Below are 16922 nucleotides of genomic sequence, written 5' to 3' on the forward strand. Positions count from 1 at the left end.
TCTTTCCCTCATTCTGTTGCCAGAGCACATGACCAGTCTGGGCAGATCCATAGCTGTCCAGGTGTGTAGAGTGGTATGTACACAATAGCATGCCAACCTATGCATACGTGTTTCTAGGGGGATTTTCATGTCCAAAATGCCATGTAGATAACCAAATTGGGATGTCAAGGTGTCTAGAAAAGAACAGAATGCCATCCTTGGTGTTTAGTACCATTTTTTTGCCTGTTGGAGTTCAGATAGGGTGATAATTTATGGGGTGCTGATTCATTTGTCTGTGGAAGCCGGAGCTGCTTAGCACCTCTGACATGCAGAAGGTCACCAAAGAGGCAGGTGGCAGGGAGCTATCCCCTTGGGAGGGCAGGAGACTACAGTTCCTTACTACCAGGAGGGAAGGTGAAAAGTCCCAGCTCCCTTAGCTACTCTGCATGGCCTGCTGGCTGAGGCTGACAAGAGTGTGAGATGTACATGATAGTTGTAAATTAGGACACCAGATGTGGATATTCTCTGAAGGTGAATCATGGACTCTGTGTTCATCCCACCTGAAGGCAGGGAAACAAGACAAGCAGAAGGGCTGACTCCCTTAGTCTCAGAACCTGGTGACAGCTGCTGGTGCTGCTGCTCTGCTCACTGCTAGAAACAGCCACTGCTCCTTAGTGCTGCCCTGTAGTTATGCTCCCCATAGAAGCTACAAATAAATAAGCTAGTTAAGGGCCTGGTAACTATTTAGAAGTGGTGATTTCCTGTCTGACAGTGATCTCTTCCAATAAACACATGCGGGGCCACAGCATTGAGGAAATGACACCTGCAGCATGCTGGCTTAGAGGACACAAACTTCAGTAAAATAAACCAGTTTGTCTTTTGTTGTGTTGTGCAATCATGTGCTACACTGCTCTATGCTGCCAGCTCCAAATCAATTCCAAGTGCTTCTGTTTCGTTAAAATGCCTCTTATGCTTAAATGAGTGCTGTGGAAAAATAGCATCAGAAAGAGTTCCAGGGGACAGATTAGAGGTTCTGTTCCACTCGAAAGCCATCTGTGTCATAGGAAAGTTATTTTTCCACACACATACAAAATAAAGCCACACAAGAGATCTTCCTTTTGTAGCTGAAACCATCTCATATTTTTCCTCCTTTTTTGATATGTTAATTTCCCTTTCTTCAGGTTGCTATCTAATCCCTATGAAGAGGTGCCGAAATCAATTCTTTTAGCTGCATTGCACTTTTGGTTTACCTCAGTTTCACTGTGTCACTAAGTTTAGCATGGGACCTGAGGTTTGAAGGTGGCTCAGGGTTTGGGGCTGGATCTGGCTCCCAGTGGCTCCAGTGAACACATCCTCTCTAAAATCTGCAGGGCACAGACCTTAGATTGGGATTTTCCTTTGGCCCCCTCCAAAAGTCCTTTACCCTAATAAAAGAAATCTTCACTCCAAGAACTGCTCCCTATGTACTGCTGGCAATAGCATAATGAAACATTTAGTCCTGCAAGCAGGGTTGTAATCAGTTTGCTAATCCAGGGAGGGCTTCCATAACTCATGTTTAGTCGGGTTGGAACTAGAATTGTATTCCACTTCAGTATTACGAAATAAGAGGAAAACAGATGTCTTGTGCCTTCTTAAAGAAACACTTGTGGGTTTTGTGTGTGCAGGCTAATAGCTGAACTCAGAGGGCCTGGCTCCACCAGCAGATGGGCATCTTCATTATGGGTTTCCAAGAGAATTAAAACCAAACCAGATAGTGAAGCTGAGCAACACAGAGCCAAATCTACATCTTAGACATTCACAGAGCTCCTGTATCTCCATCAGTGAGCAGCTCCCACTCTCTGGGAACTTACTTGAGAGTTTCTGTCATGTTCCGATCCACAGTGCCTACTCTAAAGAGGGATCAGCAGCAAAGCAATAGGGTGGAGATGGTGTGGTACTCCTATCTGTCCCTTAGTGCCTCAGAAGGGACAGTGCCTCAGACTGCATAGGGATTATCATATACTCTTCAATGACACACTCACGTACAAGTTGTTCTGCTTGGCTGCCTCACAGAATGTATGGTGCAGGGGAGCAACAGGAAGGGTATTATTACACATTACCTGTCAAATGTGTTAAGTACTCTTGAGACAGGAGTGTCCATGGGTTAAGGGCATGAAGAAGGAAAGAAGAAAAGCAGAAGGGAAGCCAAGGGGAGGGTGGGGGAAGTAGACATGAATGATGGGTGAGTGGGGAGGTGCTGAGCAGCTGTGGGGCATAGTAGGGGGAGTATGGACTTGATTTGAGGGCACATGGGGAGTTGCTGGGGAGCTGTCTTGGTGAGGGCAGCATGGGCCCAATCCAGGCCAGTGAGGGCCCAATCTGGGCTGGCCAGGGCCAGCAAGGGCAGTACAAGCATGATTTGGGCTGGTGGGGGCAGTGTGGGCCAAGCTGGGCTGGAAGGGGCAACATTCTGGAGCCTATATCTCAGGGTGCAAGGGGCTTTGTCCAGCCTGCAGCAGGTCCCTCGGTCCTGCCTACCATGGTGCATCTTGCCATATGTTGCCCACCTCTGCAGTAGGCAATAGCTATTTACACCTCAGAAAGACCCTGGTTTGTATGTTTGCTGAATACATGTGAAAGGGAAAAGACGCCCATACTTGTCTGTGAGGTGTCTACTGTGAAGGAAATCACATACTGAGAGCATGTTTCTCTCTCTCTGAAATAAAGGGTAGCTGAGGGAAAATGATAAGGGTCTTTCTTGTATATTGCTATGCTCCTTGGATATAATAATAAACAGAGAGGACACCTAAAATCAAACAAGTTGTTGGTCTGGGAGTGGGGAAAGGACATCACTTGCCCAATACACATTACCTAGGAACTGAATAGAGAAATAAAGATAGGGATATAAAGACAAGGTATTTAAAAAGGCTTTTTGGGAAGAATGGTTGGCTAGGAACCCCTGGGCACAGGAAGATTCCTGTCCCCAGCTAAGGGAAGCTGGTAATCATCTGAGAAGAGTTGGCTGGGTGCTAGGGGCTGGAAACACTAGGCCTGTGCGAGTTGGCAGCGATCTGATCCGGCTTCGGATCCAGCCACTTTGGATGGCCGTGATGCGATCCGGAGCTCCGAACCAGGTTTCCGCCTCGATCTGGCTGAAGCGGTTCCGAAGCCGCCTCGGAGATCCGGCCATAGGCTATAATGGGGAATCAATGAAATATCTATAACTTTGTTGTTTCTTGTCCGATTTGGATGAAACGTGCAGGGATGATAGCCTCTGCTGAGAGCATGAAACTTGCCAAGTTTCAAGAATATCGGTGCAGGGATTTGGGGGGAACTGTACCCCAAATTCTTGAAATCCAAACTCATGTCACGGCTGTGTATCACAACACAGCGGGGTGAAAACTGCAGGGCTGGTAGCTCTTACTGAGGCCACAAAGCCTGCCAAGTTTCAAGGAGATCAGTGCAGGGGTTTGAGGGGAACTGCCCCTCAAGCTGCAGACAAACAAAACTGGTGCCATGGGTGACACTGCATGTGTTAAGGCACAGCAGGGTGACAGCTGCAGGGATGGTGGCCCCTGCTGAGGCCACAATGCCTGCCAGCTGTGGAGGAGATGGGTGCAGGGGGGCTCTGGGGCCCTGCACCCCTGGCTGCTGACAGACAAAACTCGTGCCAAAACTGTCTCTGTCTTGGGCCAATTGATTGTCTGTATTGAGTACTTCCTCTCCTTAGCCTGGTTTTGTAGGTGCTAATTGATGCTCGTTAAGTCGTTATGAAGTAGCTAGGTCCTGTGTATTGAGCTGGTCCCTGAGTGAACCATGATTCATTGATTGGTAACTGGGAACACAGCAGCTTAGCAGCCAGGCCTGCAGTAGTGTCTCCTCTCCAGCCCCAAGCCAGAGACAGTCAGTGCCACAAGCACCCATGGCATGAGTTTTGCTTGTCCACAGCTTGAGGGGCAGTTCCCCCCAAACCCCTGCACCAACCTTCTTCAAACTTGGCAGGCTTTGTGGCCTCAGTAAGAGCTACCCCCCTCCCCTCCCCCCCGGTGTTGTAACATAGACGTGACAGGAATTTTGCTTTCAAGAATTTGGGGTACAGTTGCCCATCCCAAAAAAATTCATACAAATCGGACAAAAAACAACAAAGGAATAGATATTTTATTTTTTCCCCATTATACCCTATGGCCGGATCTCTGAGGAGGCTCCGAATCGCTTGGGGAAGCTGAACGAGGCCGCACTGAGACTGGGATGTGCTACTTCAACCCCAAAGCGTTCAGAGCTTCTCCGGATCTGAAGCTCTGTCCGAAGCCTCGCACAGCCCTAGGAAACACTGACAGATTTACCTGAGAAGCTGGCTCAAGTTAGAGAGTGGAGTGAGATTTTTCTATTTTGCTTTTGCATGTTTCATTGCAAAGACAAATGCACCAATGTTAGCATCCTCTTGCAAGCAAACACTATGAACATTGAGATGATGATCTTCCAACATCAACGTTGCTGAGCCAGCCATGTCATCTGGATGCCTGACTCCAGACTTCCAAAGCAAGTTTTATTCTCTGAGTCACGGCATAAGCTCAAGAGGAGGGCAGAGAAAGTGCTTCAGGGACGTCTTCAAGGCCAACGTAAAAATATGCAACATCAACTCGTGAAAGACTATTGCCCAGGACCTCTCCAAATGGAGCAAGAGTCTGCTGCAAGGATCTCAATACTTTGAAACCTTACAACAACAGGAGATGGAAAAGTGGAAGCAGCAGAAACAAGGTGTTGTGAACTGAATCAAGAATCCAGTGCCACCCACCCCACATGCAAACACATGTCCAGGTTGCAGCAGAGTCTGTTGATCCCAGGTAGGCCTTGTCAGCCATCTTTGGACCCAGAGATAAGACAATCATGGAAGACAATCATCCTTGAGTGTGAGGGATTGCTGAAGCTGTTCTATATAATAAATCTTATTGCTGCTGTGTATATCACAAGAGATTGTCTTGTGCTAAGAGTGATTTCAGGGCAGCTGACAACTACAGGCATTCTATTTCCACAGGGGCAGCGGACCTTATTTTATTTATTCTGCACTTTGGGGGGAACCTTAGAAAGCTGGCAGGGCCTTCCTCTGAATTAGCTGTAAGATCAGGTCAGGTTACTGGTTTAGACTGCGACTTTGTCCCCGAGAGGAATCTTCGTGGGAATGAGATCTGGTCTGTACCCAAGAACACACAGCAGAAGTGTTGGGGGGAAGGGCCTAGATCAATCCCAAGATTGTGAGAGTTGTCTTGTTGGTTTGGCAACAAAAATTCTTAGGAGAAGGTGTCACATGCAGCAAAGCAAGGGTCTGTATAAAATCCTTTCTATTTAGAGTAAATTCTTAGGGCAGAACTGTTTTCTGGGAAGAAGGAACTTGTGCATGCCTGCATGCCATCTAGGACCATCTTCATTTAGGTGCACATAATGTAAACTGGTGCACACAGTAGAAGCCAGTAGTTCTTAACCTTTTCAGACTCAAGTCACCACCCAAAACTTCTCAAAATTTAGGAGCACCCCATTTAAAAAAAAATTTAAATATAGTATGCATATTATGATATAAACTTGTAATTGCTATATTCATTAATATGTTAGTGGTTGATTAACATTATAATTGTATTAATTTCACCCCACCATGCTGCATGTCTCCTCCAGAGCCAGCAGAAATAGGAAGCACACTGGAGCCGAACTGAGAAGTGGCTGCACAAGAAAGCCATGGCTGCCTACATTACATGCCATTTCTGCTCCAGCTCCTTCCGGTCCCTCTCCAACATGTCTCCTGAAAACAGAGGCATGTAGGACAGTTCTACCTGGTAGCAGTAGCAGCCAGGAGATAAATGCTGCTCCAACAGGTGGAACTGGCCCACATGCCTCTGTTCCCAAGAGGCGCATTGGAGCTGAACCAGGAAGAGCTGCAGCAGAAATGTTGTGCTTCACTGCTTTATGCAAGCTGGTGAGCCTTCCTGCAGCAATCGCTTCTCACTTTGGCCCCAGTGTCTCCTGAAAACAGAGGTGCAGAGGGCAATTTCATCCTGCAGCTGTAGTGCCAGCATTGCAGCATCTCTGGAGGTTGTTGAGGCATCCCAGGGTGCTGCAGTGCCCCAGCTGAGAACCTCTGATGTAAGCTAACCTATTACACAAAGGAAATATTCAGGCTCTGTGCCAGTGATTCCTCCTTGAGTGGATGTAATTTGCACAATCCTGTCTTCTGAAATTAAGATGACCTTGTGTAGCAAGGTACACATGTACATAGGTGACTGGTAGGGGGTGCACAGAGGTGCACAGGGGTGAACGTGCCCTCCCTGATGGAACCAGTGCCCCCCAGTGGCTGACACTGGTGCTGTCGGTAGGACTGGTGCCCCATCTGACGGGGCTGCCGCTGTTGGCGGCTTCTGTGGGTGCCCACCCAGATTCAGGAGGCACCAGTCACTCATGCACATGTACAAGGAAGGGGAGATCCCTGTAAAGGGGGCTAGGCAGAGGTTCAGTGGTGCATGCCCAGAAGAGCCCGGCCTGCCCATGTGTCAGTTAGAAGAAGCATCTGGGCACAAGATGAAAGAGAAAGTAGCTCAGGCTATGCAGAAGTAGTCAAGGGGCTGCCTTTCTTCCAGTCTGTGGAGACCACAGAGCAAAGAGGAGCTGGGAAAGAAGCAGAAACTGGTCCCTTTGAAGGACAAGACAGGGAGCTTGTTCTCCTTGGCCCAGAGGAACAGAGTGAGAAGGGAATGGAACATCGCAGCCTGGATAGCCATGCCGTGGTGTCATACCCAGGGGAGGTGTGTCAGTCTGGCTGGAGGGCCTAATGCAAGCAAGATTAAGTCCCCAGTAAAAGTAAGGGGTTGAGGAGAGTACCCTGGGGAGAACTGGTGGAAACAGAGGGAGGCAGAAAAGCAGAGGTTCAGAGACTGAGCATCTGCTCCTCCTATGAGGGCAGAGCTCCTGGAAGAGGGCTGGTATAAGCCCCCCTGTGGCAGGGCACTGTGTGTGCCTGCCGCTTTAAGGGCCTGGAGCTGGCAGCCACCAGGTGCCTGATGAGGGCAGCCATTTTGGAGGCAAAGGCTGCCTATATAAACAGGGCAGTTTGGCTGCTGGAGGGCAGGCAGTAACATTGCCTGGCTGGAGGGCTGCTGGGATCATCTGGAGGTAAGGGAGGAGCTGTAGGGGATGGCTTGGAGGGTCCTGGTCCTGGTCCTGGTCCTGACCTAAAACTGCACCCTGCCAGGAGTGGGTGGCCTGGTGGGGCTCTCAGTGGCACGGGAGCCCCCAGGAAATGCCAGGCCAGTTAGCACCCCAGTGAAAGGCGGGTTGGGATGCCTTAACCCCTTGCCCCCACCACCGGGTGGATAACCCCGTTTGTAAAGGGCCCAGAGGGCGGACCCTGGGAGAGAGTGAGGGGCTAGAGACCCGACCCGAATAAGAGAGTACCCTTGACTGGCCCATGCTGGGGCCAGGACCAGAAGGGTCAAAAGGGCCAGGGGCCCACCGCGAGGGACGCCCAAGAGCCAGGGGCCTGGGGTCCCGACTGGCCTGGAGGTGGGCCAGGGCTAGTAGCCAAAGGTCCCGAGGGGACCATGCCCGAGAGGGGAAAATGGTTTCGGGGGGCTAGGTAGCCTGAGTGAAGGTGGAGAAGCCGTCTGAGTGGAGGGATCAAGGAGGGGTCCTGTTAGGATGATTCTGGGGCCCAGCGTGGGGGCCGGTGAGGATATGAACACCAAGATGCCATCTGTGAGGCTTGGGCTGTGGTGTAGGGGAGGAAAGGAGCCACAGAGAGCGCCCCCTGGCGTCGGGGCACCAAAATGGGCAGTCTCCCGCTTAATTGACATCAATCAGTGAATCAATTAACATCAAGGCATGGCGGATGAGAAGGTGGGTGGTTGGCCCAAGAACAGGTGGGCGGGGCACAGAGATTGGCCCCGAGGAGGCCCCCTGTTACACCCCCTCAGCCCTGCTTTAGTAAGAAGCTGCCTTGCACCTGGTCTTCCCAGGAAACCAGCAGTACAGTGAGGACTATGCCAAGCTGCCAGAAAGCTGACCTTCTGCACAGGTTCTGTAGACTCCTGGAGATGGATGTTGTGTTTGTAGGCTTGGGCCTCATAGATTGTGGTCATGTTTGTTCTTCTTGCCCCACCTGCTGAGACACTGGACATGTCTACAGGTGTATAATACGCTAAACTTAAAGCGTATTGAGGCGATTTAGGCACACATCTACATGTGCATGCACTAATGTACATTAAGGCACATTAAATTTAGGCATGAATAGCTAAATCACATTAGCCTATGAGTAGACGTATTAATTTGCATTAAGTGTCTACATGTGGGATAATGCAACTTAGCTATTTGCGCCTAAATTAAATATTTGCTTTATGCAAATATCAAATTTAGGCAGGACTAGCCTAAAACTGCCATTTTTAAGGTGCATAAAAGGCACACATGTGGACATACTCTTAATACGCCTTAAAAATGGCAATTTTAAGCTAATCCTGCTTAAAAAGGTACATGTAGACACACCTACTGTTGCCCTTGGGGCAGAGAATAAGTAGGAAACTATTCCTGCTCATTTTACCTGCTTACACAGAAAAATATAGCAGCAAACATTTTTCTTTGTAAGCCTCCAGGAAATTTTTGAACAAGTGAAAATACCCTAACTTCAAAAGAGTTTTATAATCCCACAGCAGTAAGCAGCTGCAGGCTTGTCACTGCCACAAGCAAACTCACTAGTAGCTGAAACTCCTGAGGAACGGTGGTAGGCATCTGTCCAGTGAGTTATTGATTCCGGCCTGGAAACTCTGGTTCATTCATTCAAGATGCTGCCTTGGTCAAAGGAAAAATGTATCTAAGAAAACAACTGGTGCTGTAATCATGCTGCAAAATCTAAACGAGGTGTTGGGCAGGGAGCCGTCCAGGCCAAATGGTCACACAGTTTATGCCAAATGCCTTACATGTGATGCCAAATCCTCCAGTGGGTCCCCACAAGGGGAAGGAATGAAAGTCTTCCTCCCTGTCCAGCTGCAGCACTTCTGCAGGACTGCTCTGGAGTGGCTCCTGGGCCACAAGGCTCTCCATCCAGTATCCTCTTTCATGGAGTTGGCAGGGTGTGCACCTCTGTGGACATGACATCCTGGCCTTCTGGTTTTACCTTGCCCCTGTATGGGTGGATGGACCCCATGCGGAGCTCAGCTGTTAGAGATCAGTCTGCCCTGAGATGTATGTGAAGCTGGTTTGACCTCATTTCCATGCCCATGCAGTGTGGAGGAGGGGCAGGAGCTGGGCCTTGGCACATGATTATTAAATAAGCAATAATAACTAATAATGCTGTGCTCCTCCAGAGCCTCTTTCATAGAAAGTTGAAAAGGCAGGCAGGTCTGCTCTTGGGCTAGAGGAGACTGGGTACATGGTACCCACTAACCGCTATGACCAGGTTTGCCACAGAGGAAGAGAAGGGAGGACTTAGTTTCTCTTCTGTCCCTGTGCAAGGTGACTAGCAGCCTAACCCTTCAGTCCTTGCAATGCTTAGGTATGAGTTCTTCGATTTGCATTACAGAAAGCCTGTGTCCTACCCTCCCCACATTTCACATCTCTTTGTAAAGATGCTGAACACAAAAGCAGGCACAAAATATCCTCCTAATGATACATCAGTCTGCTGGAAGATTTTACTTGGACAAAGCTAGAAGTTTTACCCTGCTTTTTGCCCAGCACGGGTCACTTATGGGTCTTGTTTGATGTTACAGGCTTCCCTTGCCAGCCACGGTTTTGAGTATTCACGCTTAATATTCTATATACCATTTTGGCTACCACGGTATACAGTTTTGAGCAACCATGGTTTTTCATGGCTGCGCATCAGCCCACCACCTCCCATTTCAAATAATTTGTGCTCTTGCTAGCCACCTGTGGCTCTCCCATCTCCTCATGCACCCTCAGTCTCGCATTGTGCTTCACACCGTTAACATCCAGTCGCAGGTGCTCTGCATTTTTCTTCCACTTTCTTTGTGATTTTTTTTTTTTGCATTTTGTCCTTAATCATGGCCTCTAAGTGCATGAGTGGTGAAGGTAAGCAATTTGTGAAAAAGGCAAGGAAAGTGATGTCCTTGGAAACAAAATTAGAGTTGTGGAATCATCTAGCACATGGAGAGAGTGTGGCGAATGCAGGGAGGCATTTTGGTGTGAAGAAATCCACTGTGAGAACCATTTAAAAAAAGTGAGGCTACTATTAGGGCTAGTGTTATGAATGGTCCACCGGGAAGTGCTAAAATTTCTTTAAAAGACCCACTACTCAACAATGACACTTTTTTTTTTTTTTTTTTTTTTTTTTTTTTTAACCTGTTCAAGGTAAATAAAAATTATTTTTATACACTGTATCATTGGCGAGACATAGGGGGTGCACATGGCTGCACATGCACCCCCTAAGATTGGCAGTGCACCCTCTGTGAAAAGCGCCACCGATGTGCTGGTGGCACCTGTGGGCGGTCACTGCTCACCACCACCCCCCACTGACACCGCAGGCAGCATCTGCAGGTGGTCCCTAGTTGCTGCTGGCCACCGCTGATGCTACTGGTGGTGTCTGTGGGTGGTCCCCGACTGGTGCTCTCCCCACCCCTGCTGCTGACATCATCATGGCAGCCTGCGGGAGCTCCCTGCTGCCATGCCCCCGCTGCGCACATTGCTGCTGCCACCTGTGAGTGGTTGCCATGCCCCCCCGCAACCTCCAGGGGCACGTGGCGTTCATGCACTGTACGTTCCTTTATTATTCATATTCAAGTCCCTAACCATAAGTCAGGGTTTCCCATAAGTTTTTTGTCCTACCAAGCACAGTTTTGCCAACCATGGGAACTTTCAGGAACCTAACTCCCACGGTTGGTGAGGGGAAACCTGTACTTAAACAGATGCTGAATGTGCATCTCTGCTATGCTTTCTCCTGCTTGGCCATGTGCAAATACAGCATTGTGATACCTAAGCAAGTTCTAGGCAAGCCAACTGGGATGTAGGAGACAGGTTAGCCATATCACGCTCTGTACAAGCTCCTTCACTCTGCTGTGAAGCTACTGTACCCAGACTAGGCTGGTGCAGGTATCTTTACTCTGCACCACAGTGCACAGTGTAGACAGCCTCTAGGATGAAGGAAAGCTGCTGGAACACTGGGCTTTTCCCAAGACAAATGCAAAGCTGTTTGAGAGAGAGGATCTAAGGCAGTGGGCAGTGCTAGTATCAGGAAGTTCTTGCAACCCACAATGGTCAGCTCAACCCATCTGCCTGTCTGGTGCATTAGCTTTCCGACAGCTGTTGCATAAACCCAGCTATGTGGACTAGCTGAAGACCTGCTGAGGGAATGTTCCCTTTCACATGATTGGGGCTATGCTTAGCACAAGGTTTTCATGGATTTCTGGGTTTTCAGGGAGCATTCTGATGAACAGTCTAATTCCCATATAGCACATACCCATGCACCCCATCCAGGCATTCCTGCGCTGACATCCAGTCATTCCTGCGCTGACCCCACAATTGTTTACTAGGAGATATAACCCAACTCCATCTGTGTGTGCAGACTTCCAGCAATGAAGAATTCACTGTGCCCCTAGGCAAGCTGGGCAGATAGATCACTGCCCTCACCCTTAATGAATCGCAACCTGCTTTCAGGCTGGCTTTTACTGGGCACTGGACTGTTGTGCCCTTGTCTGATATCAGAAATCTCCTCCCCAGGTGGGTTCTAATATCCTACTAGCTACTCTCCTCTCAAACATTTCTTTGAAGCATAGGACAACTCTAATTTTCACTGGTGCATGAACTTCATCACTGTCTTTAGCGGCATCCTACTTGTACAGGAGGGAGAGAGGGCAGCCCTCAGCATACACTACAGTGTCTTGCAGAAGGAGCTGGTTGGCCATGCAGCTATGTTCTCATTCAGGCGGCTGATCCTGGATGGTGCAATCTGCAGTGCTCTGCCTCCTGGTACCAGACATCAGTTACTTGGCAGCCCATCCCATGGTGCTTTTATCAGGAGCAAGATCTATTACATCATTGTCTGTCACATCTCTTTTTATCTTGAGCTGTGTGCTCACACCCACTTTGGCCAAGGGGTCTGTGAAACAGAGTTACCCCATGTCCTTTCCTTCAGAGAGGACTTTGAGGGGATGCAGTGCAAATGTACATCATGCAAAGGCAGAGCCCCTGTTCTGGGGCTGGAGGCACTGCTCTAAGTGGTCAACTTCTCAAGCCCTGAGTTTTGACATTCCACTGCTGGCCAGCAAACAGCAAAGCCTGCCTTGCATCCCTCCACAACAGCTGCCCAACAAAGAAGAGAACAGGTCTTTACTGCCCCCAGTCACTCCTCTAGCTCCAGGGGCAGAGGTCTGTGTCAGCAGTATAACTAGGGCAGACTGACAGGGGCAGCCACCAGCACCAGTGAGGCAGCTGCCCCTATGTGTCACAGTTGCCCTGGGTGCCTGGCTGTGTTGTTACACCTCTGGTTGGTGCTGCAACTTTGAAGGTCCAGGATTCAGACCCTGGGAGGGTCACAGCAGCGGCACATAACAGAACTTAACTGTTCAGTTTTTCCTTTTAAAAGCATATGGGATTCCATACAAGCTAATGTCAGTCACCAACAAGGTTGTGAAGTTGAGCACTCAGACACTAGAACATGTCAGAATGAAGGCTATGCATGTCACCTGAATTCACCGCTCAGCCCCATGATCCTACACTATGTGGTCTCCAGGCCCCTGCCTTCATGTAGGCACAAAATGGACAGTGATGGAAAAGGAACCTGCACAAAGAGAAACCTTGACTTGTACTGCAGACACTGTCAGAGGGCTGAGAGATGAGTGCTAGCTGTGTGTTCTATATGTAGCATGTGCCCCTCCTAAGATAGCTGGGACCTGATGGGCAGACATGGGGAACATGCCCAGCCCCTGGTTAAGGCAGGAGGAACTGCCACTCCTCAGCATCTCTGCACATTGAGTCCTTGGTGTCTTGAGCTGGGCACACAATCACTGAGGTCCCCCAAATTGCCTGTCTGATCATTAAGCTTCCTGCCTCAGTTTCCCCCGTGCGCAGTGGAGATGATCATGTTAAGCCCCTCGACTGAGCTTAATACATGTCTATGGAATGCATGAACCAGTGCAATAGAGAAGCTCTTGAGGAAACAAAAATCCCTTGTTTGATGCAGAGTTAGGACAGTGCACAGTAAATATGGAGCAGGGCCACAGAGGCAGAAGGGGATGAAAGCAAACCTTGAACAGTTGTCTCATTCAGTGAGCCCTGTCCAGCCTGTGATTTTAAGGAGGCAGAGTCAGGCAGAAGAACTAGTGAGCAGCTAAACACTGCATGAAAATCCTTACAGAATTAGGGGGCTGAATTAAAGTTGCATGGGCAGACTTAACTCTGGCCTGTCTAGATTGGTGAGTGCTTAATTTTGCAATCATCATGCTCTTCTAGTATAAGGAGGGGGTGTTTAAGATATCACCTACATTTTTGGATAGTATTTGTTGCCCAATGCTTCCGTAAAACAAAAATATAGTGGCTGGATCTGGCATGCAGAAAACTGCAAAAAAGTGAGCAGATTCCTGGCAGGCAGTTTCTTTTTATAATAAGCTCTTTGTTAAAGGGTTATTTTTAACTTAAGCAGCCTGCATAAGTTCACTGTAGTGTGTTGAACCATACTATTCACCAGTAGGTAACAGCTCCCTCAGAGAAGCAGTGCTTGACTTTACCTATGACAGGATAGCATACCAGGTCAAGACAAGAAATGTACATTATACTCTAGTCTTGACCTGGTAAATAGCACATACTGGTAAATGAAAGACTTAAGTATTAGTGGTAGTATTATACAAAGACAACATTCTTGTGCATGCCCTTTTAATTTCTCATGACAGCTATAAACTGTATTATAGCCCATAGCCTGCTACTGGGCTGCAAAATTCAAGTACATATGGGATAGATTCTATCTAGACTCTATTGAAAAATCAGATACAGTTATACTGTGGGAAAGGTTGCACTGCAAGTAAAAATGCAAAGACAGAGTTGGGGACATTTGACTTGACTCTGTATTTAACTGCTGGAGTTACAAATCCAGTGAATTTTACAACTTCCTTAATGCCTAATGTCCTCTGAGATGTTTCAGTGATGCACAGTGAATCATGAAAACTTTAGTCCTTGTATTTTTCTTAATGTGAGTGCTAACAACTGCCCTGCCTTTGAATGAGAAAAGCATCAGCAAGAAAAGAAAATAGCCAGAAAGAGCTTCGAAGGATTGGTAGCTTTCTAATATATTTATAAACAACACAGTTCCAGAAAATACCATAGGTATTCATGAAAACAGCTCTGCACAAACTATTCCATTCCACAAACTAATTTGCATTCCAAGTTATTCCTTAAACATACAAGGATCTGTTACCTATAGTTATTTCTGCTACTCCAGTTTCCTCTACGAACACACTTGCTGCTTCGTGCATCATGCAGACTCACACACACATTCCAGGGAATTGCTCCAGAGATTCAAACCCATTTTTTCCTGATAAAAGAGGAATAGTCTCTACATGAAATGGAATGGAACAGCAAGCAGAAGAGCCAGAAGGTGGTAGTAGACAGCTCCTTTGCATATGCTCTAAGACCCTGTATGGATGTGATTGAGCGGTTAGCTTACCTGGGAAGCCTGAGACTCCTGACATGCTGTGAGACACAGGAACAGAAAGAGGCTGTACTGAAATCCAGAAAACATGTTCCCAGTTTTAAGGTGAAATCTCTTGTTAAAAATTAATCTTCAAATGCTTTCCCTCCCAAGGCTTTTCTCTGTCTGTTTTAGAAGTCCTTGGGAATGCCTGGAATGCAGCAGAGTGACAGCTGAGTTTGCTTTCCAGCCCTAACCTAGCTTTTACACAGAAGGCTTGAAGAATACCACTCAGTTCTCAAGCCCTCCTTTGTAGGCTGCCCCTGCTGCTACTGTGAGCTCTCACAGTCCAACACCTAAGTTGCTTGGGTCTGGCTGTGTGACTGACTTATCCCTCCCACTCAAGCTCTTGGCTTAGTGCACTGCAGGAGGTAAAAGCAGAAATATGGGAGTCTAGCAGTGTCCTTGTAGCAGTAGATACTAATCTCGGCAGCCAACCACTTGGCTAGTAGACATCACTTGGCAGGCAGCACACTCTGACAGTGGTCAATGTGGGGAATATCTTCCCTTTTGCCTCCTAGGGGCTGTATTTCCAGTGAGTGCTGCTGAAAATTGAGCACACCCTGCTGCTGTGCAACAGATTTGCATTATGCCTTTATCCTTCTCTGATGGAGAAGAACTGCACAGGTAACTGGCACTATGGCCCTGAGGGCAGAACCCCCCTCTGCACTGCACTGCAGAAGGGATGAGTTTGGTGCATGTCACAATTCCCTTGTATTTGGAACCCAGCTCTCAGCTAAGCACAGTGTTCATGGAAGGGGCAGTGTTGGCCTTTGGATGCTCATGTGTAGTTCCTAGTGAAGCCTTTGGGACCCATATGTGAGTGACAAGCCAAGGTGGAGTAGGGTTCTTGGAAAACTCACATTTATATAGAGAAACGCAGGCACAGAAGTGGTGCTATGGTACATTCTGCTGGGGCGCTCCTCTCCTGAGTGTACTGGCTTCTCTCACACAAACCAGCAGCTGAACTTTAAAAACATTCCTGGAAGTGGATGCAAGGGGCAGTGCCATAGTGGGGGGCGGTCAAGTGGGGCGACCACCCTGGGTGCTGAAGTGAAGGGGTGCCAACAGGGACTGCGCAGCCCAGGTGGGGCATGGGATGGAGCCGCGAGCAGCTCGTTTTGGGGGGACGGACGGGCGAAGGGTGGCTCCTGCTGCTGCAGGCACTCCCAGGCAAGCATGTGGGAGGCATGTGCCCCCCTGGATCTGTGCACAGGGCGAGGGTTGGCTGCTAGTGTAGGCTTTGCTCCAGTGCCAAACTTTGTTGCCATGGTACTGGCAAGGGACTTTCTCACCAGCCACAGCTTCCGATTTTAGACTAATGGCAGCCCAGAAACAGCCCCTGACAAATAGACACATGAACCTTAAAGCTCTCAGATTCAACAAGATCATTAACACCACAACCAATAACAGAGAATTTTTTCTCTCCCACCAGCTCGCCCATGCTGCATCTTACATGTCCCAAGAGGGCAGCAGGCAAGCTGGGAGGCAGAGCAGCTATAGCCTGCTTTGCATGCTTCACTATCTAGTCTCTGTACCCCTGACCCTGGCCCCTGATGACCCCTCTCCCTTCTGTACAGCCCTGGGGAGAATCTAGAGATGAAAAAAAATTGCAGGGAAAGGAATTTGTCATCTCCCTAGAGAACTGGAGGCAGTCTAGACTTGGCAAAACAGTGTCACATAGACTAGGATCAGGCAAAATAAGGCCCGTGGGCCAGATCTGGACTACCAACTGATTGGATCTGGCTCACGGGTGGGCATCTGCCAATTGATTGGATCCGGCCTGCAGCTCTTCCCACGGCACTGCATGGGGCCAAACCCCACCCACTCCCACCCATGGCAGCCAGCACTGTGCTCCCACTCATACCTGCAGGATGGTCCTGGTCCCCATCCCGGTCCCAGTCCTGGTCCCCACTCAGCCACCCGCACATGACTGTTCATTATGCCAGGTGGGTGAAGCAAGTGGAAGGCAGCCAGGAGATGGAGCTGGAGCCCCATGAGCTGGGGCAGGAGCTGCCAGGGGCTGTGGTTTCCCCCCTGCCTGGAGTGGCACAGCAGGACCATGCACACCCCCCAACAAACACCCCACAATCTACAAGAGTTAGATTTTATTATGACCTATTATGCAATCACATCTATATACACTACTCAACAACAAATGTAAATCAGGACAAAAAATATTTTTAGAAATAAAATTAAAATGTGTTACAGTAGATGTGTGGCAGGGCACTGGTTGTGCCTGCCACTTTAAGGGCCTGGAGCTGGCAGCTGCCCGGGGCCTGATGAGGGCCGCCCTTTT

The 16922-nt window shown here is 48.7% G+C and overlaps 1 protein-coding gene across 1 annotated transcript in view; it reads right to left on the reverse strand.

Annotated features, from left to right (window-relative positions):
- The window catches only part of FBLN7 (fibulin 7), a 60821-nt gene extending 45886 nt beyond the window's left edge, over positions 1–14935 (reverse strand). The window contains exon 1 of the mRNA XM_006024939.3: positions 14600–14935. Coding sequence (XP_006025001.1) covers positions 14600–14674 — 75 coding nt within the window. The 5' untranslated portion in view covers positions 14675–14935. The remainder of the gene's footprint in view (positions 1–14599) is intronic.
- Positions 14936–16922: the final 1987 nt, after the last annotated feature.

The sequence above is a fragment of the Alligator sinensis genome, unplaced genomic scaffold (assembly GCF_000455745.1).
Source record: "Alligator sinensis unplaced genomic scaffold, ASM45574v1 scaffold794_1, whole genome shotgun sequence".
Classification (NCBI taxonomy): Eukaryota; Metazoa; Chordata; order Crocodylia; family Alligatoridae; genus Alligator; species Alligator sinensis.